The 11536-nt window shown below is 52.4% G+C and overlaps 2 protein-coding genes across 10 annotated transcripts; one reads left to right on the forward strand and one right to left on the reverse strand.

Moving 5' to 3' along the window:
• The first annotated feature begins 430 nt into the window (after positions 1-430).
• Positions 431-7456, forward strand: B4galt3 (beta-1,4-galactosyltransferase 3). Of its 5 annotated transcripts, none has more exons than XM_045141892.1 (8): positions 431-510; positions 1278-1450; positions 2340-2636; positions 3391-3626; positions 4495-4685; positions 4813-4935; positions 6442-6546; positions 6670-7456. In XM_045141892.1, the coding sequence occupies exons 3-8, from the start codon at positions 2375-2377 to the stop codon at positions 6941-6943; spliced, it is 1191 nt and encodes a 396-aa protein (XP_044997827.1). In that variant the 5' UTR covers positions 431-510; positions 1278-1450; positions 2340-2374; the 3' UTR covers positions 6944-7456. The 5 variants fall into 5 exon arrangements, with proteins under 5 accessions (XP_044997827.1, XP_044997830.1, XP_044997829.1 ...); XM_045141895.1 differs by having other exon boundaries at positions 473-510; positions 1376-1450; positions 2362-2636; XM_045141894.1 differs by lacking the exon at positions 431-510 and adding an exon at positions 584-773 and having other exon boundaries at positions 2362-2636.
• Positions 7457-7541: 85 nt separating this feature from the next.
• On the reverse strand, positions 7542-11249 carry Ppox (protoporphyrinogen oxidase). Of its 5 annotated transcripts, XM_004671136.3 has the most exons (13): positions 10943-11249; positions 10763-10857; positions 10514-10648; positions 10278-10393; positions 9956-10088; positions 9530-9674; positions 9230-9420; positions 8722-8782; positions 8423-8541; positions 8234-8344; positions 7986-8135; positions 7809-7851; positions 7542-7727 (listed from the first exon to the last, which is right to left on the reverse strand). In XM_004671136.3, exons 2-13 carry the CDS (start codon positions 10847-10849, stop codon positions 7585-7587), a joined length of 1434 nt encoding a protein of 477 aa, XP_004671193.2. In that variant the 5' UTR covers positions 10850-10857; positions 10943-11249; the 3' UTR covers positions 7542-7584. The 5 variants fall into 5 exon arrangements, with proteins under 5 accessions (XP_004671193.2, XP_044998052.1, XP_044998050.1 ...); XM_045142117.1 differs by lacking the exon at positions 10763-10857 and having other exon boundaries at positions 10278-10409; positions 10943-11248; XM_045142115.1 differs by lacking the exon at positions 10943-11249 and having other exon boundaries at positions 10278-10409.
• Between the last annotated feature and the right edge of the window lie 287 nt (positions 11250-11536).

Genomic DNA, 11536 nt, shown 5'->3' on the forward strand with positions numbered 1-11536 from the left:
GCCTTTCCCTCCACACTCTCGTTTTCATTGTTTCCAATTCAAGGACTGCGGGATACCTAGGGGATACAAATGTGCCACACAGCAGTGTGCAACCCAAAAATAGCCTCAGCGAGAAACAATTTCGATCCCTGACGCTGGGCTGCAAGGGCTCAGCCTGCCCCCGGGCCTGTCCCATTGGCCTCTTGGGAAGAAAAAAGAAAAAAAAAAAAAAAAGACTTGAGATGCTGAGAAACGGAATCCCGTTAGGAGACCGCGGGGTGGGAGCCAGAAGTGCAAGGCCCCCTCCGCATCACCCGCTTCACAGCGCCGCGGAGCCGGAGCCGCCCAGGGCCCGGGAGCCTCGGGGATGCACGGCGCGGAGAGCCCGGCGCTCGGCGGGCTCGGGGGAGGCTCGGCCCGGAGGCCCCGCCCCGTGACGCGAGGCCCCGCCCCCAGCGCCCGCTTCCAAGATGGCGGCGGCGATGTCTGCCCGGCTGTCGGGGTGGCGGTGACGACGGGAAGGCTGACCAGGTATGTAGGCTGGGGGCGGTGGGGAACGAGGCCTCGGACGAAGGTTCGGGAGGTCGAGAGGGTGAGGACTTGTGGGGTAAAGCTAGAGACCAGGCTGAGCACGGCTGGGATCTCAAGTGCAAGTGTGGACGCGGGGCAGGCTGGCTTCACTCTCCGTACGGCGGCGCCGGCGCGAGCCCGAGCAGAGCCGGGCGGTGGAATGGGCGTGCTCCGAAAGAACGGGGGCTTGAGTCCCGGGCCGAGCGCTGACCACGCCCCTCCAGGTGAGCCCGCCCAGGTACCCTCTGTGGTCTCTGCCTCGCCTTCCCGGGCGACTCACTTCGGTAACCGACCTCCCCACCCCCATTAGGGCCGGAGAAAGGTGAAAAGGTGGAGGGGGGACTCCACCCTGCTCGCTCCCGGGCTGCTCGCTTGCTTGCTGCTGCCAGGTGGTCCCGCTCCTGCCCTTAAGAGGAGCTCCCCCCGATCCCGAACGCGAGGAACGGAAAGAACCTGTTTCCTCCTTTGCCCCGGGTTCTCTTAGGTCCTGTCATGACCATATTGCTTCTGGAACGTGTTGGCGGTGCTTCTACTTGTTTCCCTGTCCCCACTCCTGTTGGTTAAGTACAGCCTTTTATTTTTTGGAGACAGGGTCTTACGTCTCGTGTGTAGCCAAGGCTGGTCTCGAACTCGTTGTGTAGCCTCTCATCTCTTGTTGCTAGTCATTTTCCTTCACCTCCCCCGATGGGAAACCTGCTTCATTGTGGTCTTGATCTGTGCCCATGCAGGTGACTGGTTTTCCTTGACCGCTACTGTTGGTCCCAGATTCGCTGCGGGAATGCTCGATGGAGCCTTTCTCTGTTCTCTGTGGCATTTCCAATTTTAGATAATGTCTTACATCTCTGCCCCTCGGGGACCCCCTGGAGCCCCCATGATCCGGAAGAAGACAGCTTGAACCTAGGTGAGTCTGTTTCTTCCCTTTTAAGATAGGAGGGGCTAGCTGTAGAGAGTTCAAAGCTAACCTGGGCTATATAGTGAGTTTCAGGTGAGAGTCTAAGCTATAGAGTGAGACCCTATTTGAAAAAAAAAAAAAAAACCAGTAATTAAAATAACTAAGAAAATTATTGGAGGAGACTGGGTATGGTGGCACACACCTTTAATCCCAGCACTCAAGAGGCAGAGGTAGAAAGGTAACTGTGAGTACAAGGCCACCCAGAGACTACATAGTGAATTCCAGGGGTCAGCCTGGCCTACAGCCATACCCTACCTTAAAAAAAAAAAACAGATTGGAGGAGGGGTTGAGGAGATGGCTCAGTGGTTAAAGGTACTTGCTTGGAAAGCAATTCCACAGCTGTGCACATCAAGCCAAATGGGCAAGAGACCTTGTTGTGCACACACACGTGTAAAAAACAAAAAAAAGCTGGGCATGGTGGTGCACACCTTTAATCCCAGCACTTGGGAGGCAGAGGTAGGAGAACTGCTGTGAGATCGAGGCCACCCTGAGACTACATAGTGAAGTCCAGGTCAACCTGAGCTAGAGTGAGACCTACCTTGAAAAACCAAAACAACAACAAAAAGGATCAAAGGGACTTCAGAGAGTCTTCTGAAATGAATTTGGGACCCGAGAGGGGAGACAGAGTAGATAAACGGTGGGAGTGGTTGCCAGGATGTGGGTGAAAGTGAAACCTGGCTTGATAGGGCTAATGGTGGTGACTTTCTGTTCTGCCGTGACTAATTGTACACCTGTGCTTATTCCTGTGACCTTGTTTTCTGCCTGGATTTCCTTTCTGCCCCTTGTGCTACCTACCTGCTTTCTCCTCCACGGCTTGCATCTTTTCTGCCTCTCCCAGAACCTTCCATTCTCCCTCCCAGACCTCAAGTCAAGATGCTGCGGAGGTTGCTGGAAAGGCCCTGCACACTGGCCCTGCTTGTGGGCTCCCAGTTGGCTGTCATGATGTACCTGTCACTAGGGGGCTTCCGGAGCCTCAGTGCCCTGTTTGGTCGGGATCAGGGGCCAACATTTGACTACTCTCATCCCCGTGACGTCTATACTAACCTCAGCCGCCTGCCTGGGGCTCCTATAGCTGCAGGGGGTCCTCCAGCCCCTCAAGCTCTGCCCTACTGTCCAGAACGATCTCCTTTCCTAGGTGAGTACAGGAGAAAGGTGACAAGGACAAGATGTGGGGGCAGGGAGTCCTGGGCAGGTGTGGGAGTCCTGGGCAGGAGTGGGACTTAGATGAATGTACTCTGAAGGTGGCTGAGGTTGAGTTACAGTGGATTGTGAATTCAGAATTTAGACTAGGCTCTTGGGTCAGCTTCTTACTGCCTGCACATTTATGGGCTATTCCTGCCCCAGGCTAGGAATTATTGCCCTTGTAGAAGAGCTCTGGTTTAATTAACTGCATGCCCTGTTCTCTTCTTTCAACTCGAGTTTCAACTACTATGGGGCAAGAGTAAGCTATGTCAACCTAAATTAAGGTAGACTAGGTAAGAAGCCCATATGTACCTGTGCTGGAGAGATGGCTCAGTGGTTAAGACTTTTGCTTGCAAAGCCTAAGGACCTGAGTTCAGTTCCCCAGTACTTACATAAAGCCAGATACACAAGGTGGCACATGTGCCTGGAGGCCCTAGTGTGCCCATTTTCTCTTGCTCTCTATCTGCCTCTTTCTCTCTCTGTCTTCCAATTAAATTAAATTGAATATAAAAAAAGAAATGAAGACTGTACCTTCCAGGCTTTGTAGAGTCGTCCCAGTGAGGAGAAACCATGGCTTATTAGATTTTCGAGTGGGTCCCGGGGAACTGAACCTAGAACCAAACGGATAGGCCAGAGGTATTCCCAGGCTGTGATGTTCAGTCTTTTCTCCTTGCTCCTCCAATCTGTTTGCCATTTCCTCTCAACAGTGGGCCCCGTATCAGTGTCCTTTAGCCCAGTGCCATCGATAGCAGAGATTGTGGAGCGGAATCCCCGGGTAGAACCAGGGGGCCGGTACCGCCCCGCAGGGTGTGAACCTCGCTCCCGAACAGCCATTATTGTACCCCATCGTGCCCGGGAGCACCACCTGCGCCTTCTGCTCTACCACCTGCACCCCTTCCTTCAGCGCCAGCAGCTTGCATATGGCATCTATGTCATCCACCAGGTACCCTCTACCTCTGCTTTATTCTATCTTTTCCTTCCTTCTCCTACCGTCCTCCTCCCCCGCCCCAGTTTCTTTCATGTAAGGAAGCTCAGGCACCCTTCTCATCTGATGGTCCATGGAATAATTATAAGAGGGCCAACAGTGGAATATGGAGAAGCACTCAGCTGCTCTTCCATGTTAATCCCATGCTTCTTACTTTCTTTACAGAACTCTCACTGCCCTACACTTTCATGTATTACGCTTTGTTGAGTGGCTTATTTGAACTTGAAATTGGGCAGGTGTGGGCTAAAATTGTAGTTCTGCCATTGGTGACGTGTGACCTTGAGGAAGAGGAAAAAACTGTGTCCTCAAAAACGAGGCAAATAAATAAATAAACGAGAGAGAGATAATTGGCATACTATTTGTTCCCCGTGGTTACTGGTTGTCAGAAAGAAATTCTAAATAGCAGCACCTGGTAAGGCATTTGCCTGCAAAGCCTAAGGACCTCAGTTCAGTTTCCCAGAACCCACATAAGCCAGATGCACAAGAGGGCGCATGTATCTGGAGTTCGTTTGCAGTGGCTGGAGGCCCTGGCACACCCATTCTCTCTCTCTCAAATAAATAAAGTTTAAAAAAAAAAAAAATTGAATGAGAACAATTGTGTGTTTGTAAGAAGATCATACTTTGTAGTCCAGGCTGGCCTCAACCTCAAGATCCTCCTGCCTCAGCCTGAGAGGATTACAGGCATGTACCACTATGCTTGGGCCTTTCTCTTCATCCGCCTTGTCCCACATCCCACTTCAATTGCCCTCTTTTCTCCTTAGCCCCCTCTCTCCGCTGCTGTCTGCCTCCTCCATGCATAGCCTGGTTCCCCTCCATTGTTTTTCAGGCTGGAAATGGAACATTTAACAGGGCAAAGCTACTGAATGTTGGGGTGCGGGAAGCCCTGCGTGATGAAGAATGGGACTGCCTGTTCTTGCATGATGTGGACCTCCTGCCAGAAAATGACCATAATCTCTATGTGTGTGACCCCCGGGGACCCCGCCATGTTGCTGTTGCCATGAACAAGTTTGGATACAGGTAGAGGGCATGGCAAGGTGCTGGGAAGCGGGAGAATCGGCTGTGCAGTGGAAAGAGGAAAGCCAAAGGGACGTGGGTAGGGACGAAGCTCTAGACTTGTGGAATGCAAGGATCTTTTTCTCCCTAGCCTCCCGTACCCTCAGTACTTTGGAGGGGTCTCAGCGCTCACCCCCGACCAGTATCTGAAGATGAATGGCTTCCCCAATGAATACTGGGGCTGGGGTGGTGAGGATGACGACATTGCTACCAGGTCAGATTTCAGATTTCCTGCCACCCACCTCTTGACCCTAACCCTGGCTGTACATCTTTCAACACTGATCTTTAGCTCCGTGGTCATTGGTCTTTTTAGTTTACTCAAGCCAGGCTTTCCATTCTGTCATCTTTCAGTTTCCTAGATCTGGTTGGTTGCATTTCTGGAGGAGATAGGACAGATTAGTTCTGCCTTCTGCTATACTTACCAACGTACCCCTTTTCTTGGGATACAGGGCAGAGATTATGCTCCATGTGGGCCCACAAACACTTAAAAACAAGAAAACAAAACAGCCTGTGCCACTGGCATGATGCCACTCATTTCTTAGCTGGGAAACATTCCGACCTTCAGCTTCTGCTGTCGTCCCAGTTTTATGCTTGAAATGAGTATTTGGGCTTAATATGCTGGGTCCGCCGCTCCCTCCCCTTTGTCCGCTGGGATGACATCTTTCCATGAATTCTCATCTGTTCTGGGTGTGTATTAGCAAATTCTAGATGCATATATTCTTTCAGTTCTGTCCCATGTCATCTTCAATCCTGACTTCTGTCAGAATTAGAATTTGTTTCTTATAAGGTCCCAATTACCTGCTTCTATTCTTTTCAAAACACGTAGCGGGAGGGGAAGAGGAGTTAGGTAACTAAGACACTATTCTTTTTTGTTTTTGTTTTTGAGGTAGGGTCTCATTCAAGCCCAGGCTGACCTGGAATTCACTATGTAGTCTCAGGGTGGCCTCGAACTCATCACTTTGCCTCCCAAGTGCTGAGACTAAAGGCATGTGCCACCATGCCCAATTAAAAAAAATTTTTTTTTTATTTACTTGCAAGCAGAGAGAAAAAGAGGGAGGTAATATGTGCACACATGCCAGGGCCTCTTTTCACTGCAAATGGACTCCAGATCCTTGTGCCACTTTGTGCATCTGGCTTTACATGGTGTTGCAGTCATGGGTACGGGAGGATGAGCCCTGGTCATTAGGCTCTGCAGGCAAGCACCTTAACGGCTAAGCCCTCTCTCCAACTCACTAGGACACTATTCTAAGTAAGAGCTGCTGGGCTAGGGGTGCAGCTTGGCAAAACAGTCCTGGATTCAATCTCTGGTTCCCCTCACCCACCACTAACACCCTGGCCAAAAAAGGCCCAAGATTCTGAATTTGGGTTTCCAGTTCCTATTCCTTGGACAAAATGACCTCTTTCTCTCTCCTTGCAACTCCAAGGAAGCCATTTAGTAGCAGATACAGGAGGTACAACCCTACCTCTGCAGTTCTTTAAAGGTGTCAGGGTACTAGGCACTAGGCTACCTGGACAGCTTTTCCAATTCTCTTTAGCCATTTTCTTCTTTCTGTTTGATTTGATTTTCCACCCCCTTATACTCCTCCCCCAAACTATTAATAATTGGTTTTTGTGTACAGAAATATGTAATTCCTTCCTTGCTGGCTTTGTTCTTCTTGTTCACCCGTCAGCAGCTTTCTTCCACTCCAGAGCCTCCAGGATCCCTTCACTTTTCCCATAGGGTACGTCTGGCTGGGATGAAGATCTCTCGGCCCCCCACATCTGTGGGGCATTATAAGATGGTGAAGCACCGAGGAGATAAGGGCAACGAGGAAAACCCCCACAGGTAGGGAGAACTCCCTGCCACTATCATTGGAGTCTCATGTTTCCTCTGCCAGAAAACTTCTGAAGGCCCCTAGATTCCTGGCTGTTCCTTTCTGGATCTTAGTTTCAAACCTCTAACCCTCAGATTTGACCTCCTGGTCCGCACTCAGAACTCTTGGACACAAGATGGGATGAACTCACTGACCTACCGATTGCTGGCTCGAGAGCTGGGTCCTCTCTATACCAACATCACTGCAGATATTGGGACTGACCCTCGGGGTCCCCGGTCTGCCTCCGGTCCCAGATACCCACCTGGTTCTTCCCAAGCCTTCCGTCAGGAGATGCTGCAGCGCCGGCCCCCAGCTAGGCCTGGTCCTCTGCCTACTGCCAACCACACAGCGCCCCGTGGCTCACCCTGACTCCTGCCTGCCCACCTTCATCATGAAACTGAACCAAAGGGGTTGTATCTTCCCCGTCCTCAGCTCCTCACTGCTCTCAGAGGGATGTGGGGGAATTAAACTAGTGCTATGCTGGGGGGCAGGGACCTCTCCTCATTGCTAGACTGGAGCTGGGCTCCTCTAGACCTGGGGGTCCCTCTTTCTTGGGGTCTCCTGCCAGGGCTTACGACTGTGAATCCTTGATGTCATGATTTTATGTGGTGACTCCCGAGAGTCCCTTGTCCCCTGGGGTAGGAGCAGGGCTGGACCCCAAGCCCCTTCCTCATCCATGGACATCACTCTTTTCAAAGAGTGATTTGGCTTCTCCTGGGACCTCTGTGAATATTTATTCTATTTATGGTTCCCAGGAAGCTGTCTGGTGAAGGAAGCCCCTACCTGGGTCCTTTCTGCCAGTGCTGGAGTAGTTCTCTCTTCTGGTCTTGGCTCAGGGGGTGGGATTTTGATATCTTTTCTAATAAAGGACTTTGTCTCACATCTGCTCTGCTTTCTGCCTCCCAGTTACATTTTTACCAGACCCTCACCCCCATGTCCATAGGGTGTCAGAACAGCAAGACCAAGCTAAGCTCCAGAAACTTTATTTTCATAACTAGGAGTTGGGGGGATCAGCTATTAGATTCTGTGCCCAGGACAGTGACTGCTGCCTGGCGCCCACTCTCTATACAGTCGTTGACAGCAACCCCCTCATAGGAGGCTCCAGCCAGAGTCAGGGGCATCCTCTGAGCAGCCAAGAACTGCACAGCTGACTCTGGAAGGGAAGGGTGAAAGGAACATTGTAGTTGGGGTCACACTTCTTTAGCTCCTTAGTCCAGTTGCTTTCCCGACTTACCCAGTTTTTGCCAGTGGCCTAGTGTATACTGGGGAATACAGTTCTGAAGAGAGAGGATACGGGGGTGGGGGGAATTGATTAATTTCCCAGGTCTTAATTGACATATATCGATCAAGATACCAGTGCCTACCTTCAAGGTCTACAATAAGGAACTGATGGGAACTTACCCCAACTCACCTTGTGAAAATGGACCAAGCAGTGACTTGGTTGCTCCTTCAGACCTAACTGTGTGGCAGCTGCTTTCTGTGCCCGTTGTTGAAACAGCTCCTCAGACAGTTCACAGCCACTAGCTTCTAGCATTTGTAACCAGGAACCTCCCAACATCACCTAGACCGGAAATTCAGCACTGACCAGCTTGCCTTGTCTATACCGGGGCATAGAAGAGCCCTTTGGAAACCCCACTAAGCAAATTTTCCTCTTCTTACAGTCACTCTAAGGCCTGGGGGGTTCCCATCCTGCTCAGGGAAAGCAACTGAATCATATACAATGCCAAGAACAATTGGGTCTTCTGAGGATGGCACCAAATGTCCAAATCCCTGGAGAGGAAGACACGTGTAGGTCAGAAAGGAGGGAAGGGCTCCAGCTGAGCCTATCTCTTCCCTTCTCTGTCACACCTGGACAGGCAGACGAACTCCTCGGTACTGCAGATTCACCACAGCTACAGACACAGCGGTGATGGTACTCAGGACACGAGCCAGAGGTGCAGCCTCGGCAGGGAGCAGCTTGCTGAGTGCTGGAGGAGATAAGGCAGAGACCCGACTCAGAAGGCAATCACACTACAACTTGGTCAGTTCTCTTAAGGAGTAGACTCCCACAGGGATAACCACTTCTGTAACATGGTATGCTCCTGCTTCCCAGGAGGGAATAACTATTGTCTCATGATGGTTAGGACAGGACGGGGCTGTCCCATTACCTGGAGCTGGAATGGCACTAATAATGTGGTCAGCTTCCAGACTGCTGTCTCCTAGAGACACCTAGAAGATGAGAACATTTGAAAGACACAGTGGTGAGCACTTTTGGGGTAAAATGAGATTTGCTACCTCAGTTTCCAGGTGCCCAAGTGGCAAGAACTGGGTGCTGACCTTGGATGAAGAATATGACTGTTATCTGAACAAAAATCACTCCCCTGTCCCCTCCAGGAGGTGGGCCAGACAGGCCAGGACAGCTGTTCTGAAACGTTCAGTGGAGGCAGTGGTTCTTTCCCCATCCCTGAGCCACTCACAAGCACCTCTTCTACCCACAGACTTGCACCTAAAGGTTCCTTGAGGAATGCCCACAAACAAAGCATAAGAACGTGGGATAGCCAATATCTAAGTGGCTTCTAAGGCAGGGAAATGAATAACTCCAGAGCTTTAGCCCTGGGCTATCCAAACCACTTAAAGATGGAAACAACAGAGGTTTATTGCACCCCAGGAACTCACCTTCCAGCGCCCTTCTGGCTGGAGGCTGAGCCCACAGACTGGCTGACCTCTGAGAACACTGACCCCTTTACTGGTCAGGTGTGTATGAAGGGCCTGGGGCAACATCTCCAGCCCTCCACGAAGTGACCACTGGCTCCATCGCTCAGCCCTGGCCTGGCGAATAAGTCCAGAGTCTGGCTGTGGAGTCTTCCCTGAAGAGGGGGAAGCAAAAAAGACATGATCAAAATGGTGCCCCTTGTCCCCAGGAGTTCACTTTGGCAGACCTTGGTATCTTCACCCTTTGAGCCAATCCCCCCTCACCTGCCCCCAGCAGCAGCCCCAGTAATATGGACCGATGGGTTTGCTCAGCTTGGAAGAGACTGGGAAAACAGGACCGGATGCTGAGCTCACGGCTGTTGCCTGCAAACACTCCACGGCAGAGACTGTCCATGGCTAGAGATGCCACCTTAAGGGTGAGACTGGGACTCAGGCTAAGGAATAAGCTACCCAGACTAATTTCCATTGCCCCTGCTTGGTAGGAAAGGAGGGGGGAGAGGGCTTGAGAAGGGGATGGTCCCACTCTAAAAATAAGAAGGGAAAGCATTCACTCCCAACATTGAGTTTCGAGATTCAGGCAATATGAGGAAGGTATCTCCAAAATGATATAAAAAAGAACTGCTAGAGTTAGGTCTGAATAGCCAGCTGGTTTAGGAAGGGAAGAGTTTTGAGATCTCTGAGTAGTGTCACCTCAGGTCCAAGGCGGCGCTGGGCAAAACTGTGCACAGTTTCATCGGACTCTTGGCCCCTGGGTTTCATCAACTCCCGCAGCCCGGCCCAAAACAGAGGTTTGGAGAAGGGTGGTGAAGGGCGGAGTAGCCCCCTGTGTAGAGGAAGACATAGTGAAAACAGCACAGGACTCACCTTCCCAACTCTGGAGGGGGGGTGGTCATTTCCATTCATTTGGGCCTCTTTTGTCGGAAAGGTTGACAGGGAGATGAAGACATGTAAAAGGATGTGAGGACTGGGGCAAGGTGGAAGGATGTGTGCAGTAAGGAGCAGATGGTGTTACCTGAGCCCACTGGGTAAGGGGTGCAGGGCACCTCCTACATACAGGAACCTGTTCTGGGCAGCTGGGTGGTCTCCCCGCACAGGCAACACTTCGGAGTCCAGGCCAAGTTCAGAAACCTGCTTCCCACACGTCCTCAGTAAGAGGAGAAACGAAGGAAAGATCTGACCTACCCACCAAATACCCTTTCTCCTGGTAACTACCTAGAGAACGCTCTTCACATTCCCCTGGCCTCTCACCAGAAGTAGCGTCCGGGCTCCCAGAGCTCCCGCCGGTCTAATTCCTCGAGGTCCAAGTTCAAAGATCGCACCATCTGATCCACGGACTGAGCGGATCCAGCCCCCCACACGCTCACTGCCCTCCAGGAGGATCACCTGGCGACAAAAGACACCGAAGCCGCGGGGCTGAGGTGGAGGTGGGCATCGCTGGGCATTCCAGAAACCTTAAGTATTAAATGAGGCTTTCTCTGGCACCGGTGGGCCACTCACCTTAGGGGGACAGGGGGCTCGGATCAGATGGTAACTGGCGGCCAAGCCGCTGATGCCTCCGCCAAGCACGATCACGGTCCGGCCCATTGGGACCCCTGGGAAAAGGTCCCAGTTACGGACGGGCAGACCCGGAGGCAGTGTGTATTCCCGAATTCCCGCTCGTTCCTCCCGGGCACTTACTGATTTAAAGGGACGGCAGAGCGCGCGTACGTGCGGGTGGCACAGTGGGGTCCTCGCCCAGGAGCCAGGGGAGATAGAGGCCTGGACCTCTGGCCTGCAGATAAGGGCCACGCCCACGCTATCTGCCCGGCCGCCCGCTCGAGCCCAGCGGCTGGAGGCCAGAATTGTGCGGGGCTCGGCGGCCCCAGGGTCTTGAAGCTGGCAGGGGCTTCACTCCAAGCCTGGCCCCCGCCCCCGACTCCGACTCCGGGGGTCTCGCAGAGGCCCCATCCTCACTATCCCACCCGCACGCGCCCAGCCTCTTTTCCTGCTTCTGGATTGGAGGGTTCGGAAGGTGGGTCCCGGATTGGAGGACACACGATCACATTCACCAATGAGATCGCCGAAGTTGCAGTGACGCTGCACGCGGGAGTTTGCCAGCTCTCTGGAGTAAGTTAACCTGTTCAGTGCCAAGTGGGAGTTGAGTTTCCGTAGCACCCGCTGCCCTCCCCAGCGAGAGCCGAAGGCTGGAGTTTGGGAGTTTGCATTCCCCAGCTTGAGTTTCCCAGACCAGCTAGGGTGAGAACTCTGGAGGGAGGGCCCCACGAGCTTTGA

This window comes from Jaculus jaculus, chromosome 1 (genome assembly GCF_020740685.1).
Source record: "Jaculus jaculus isolate mJacJac1 chromosome 1, mJacJac1.mat.Y.cur, whole genome shotgun sequence".
In the NCBI taxonomy this organism is placed as follows: Eukaryota; Metazoa; Chordata; class Mammalia; order Rodentia; family Dipodidae; genus Jaculus; species Jaculus jaculus.

Coding starts and splice junctions, on each gene's coding strand:
- B4galt3 (XM_045141892.1), top strand. CDS start 2,375: ATGCTGCGGAGGTTGCTGGAAAGGCCCTGCACACTGGCCCTGCTTGTG. Junction 2,637..3,390: donor AGAACGATCTCCTTTCCTAG/GTGAGTACAGGA, acceptor TCCTCTCAACAG/TGGGCCCCGTATCAGTGTCC. Junction 4,686..4,812: donor ATGAACAAGTTTGGATACAG/GTAGAGGGCATG, acceptor TTTTCTCCCTAG/CCTCCCGTACCCTCAGTACT.
- Ppox (XM_004671136.3), bottom strand. CDS start 10,849: ATGGGCCGGACCGTGATCGTGCTTGGCGGAGGCATCAGCGGCTTGGCC. Junction 10,649..10,762: donor GAGCCCCCTGTCCCCCTAAG/GTGAGTGGCCCA, acceptor TTTTGTCGCCAG/GTGATCCTCCTGGAGGGCAG. Junction 7,852..7,985: donor GCTTGGTCCATTTTCACAAG/GTGAGTTGGGGT, acceptor CTCTCTCTTCAG/AACTGTATTCCCCAGTATAC.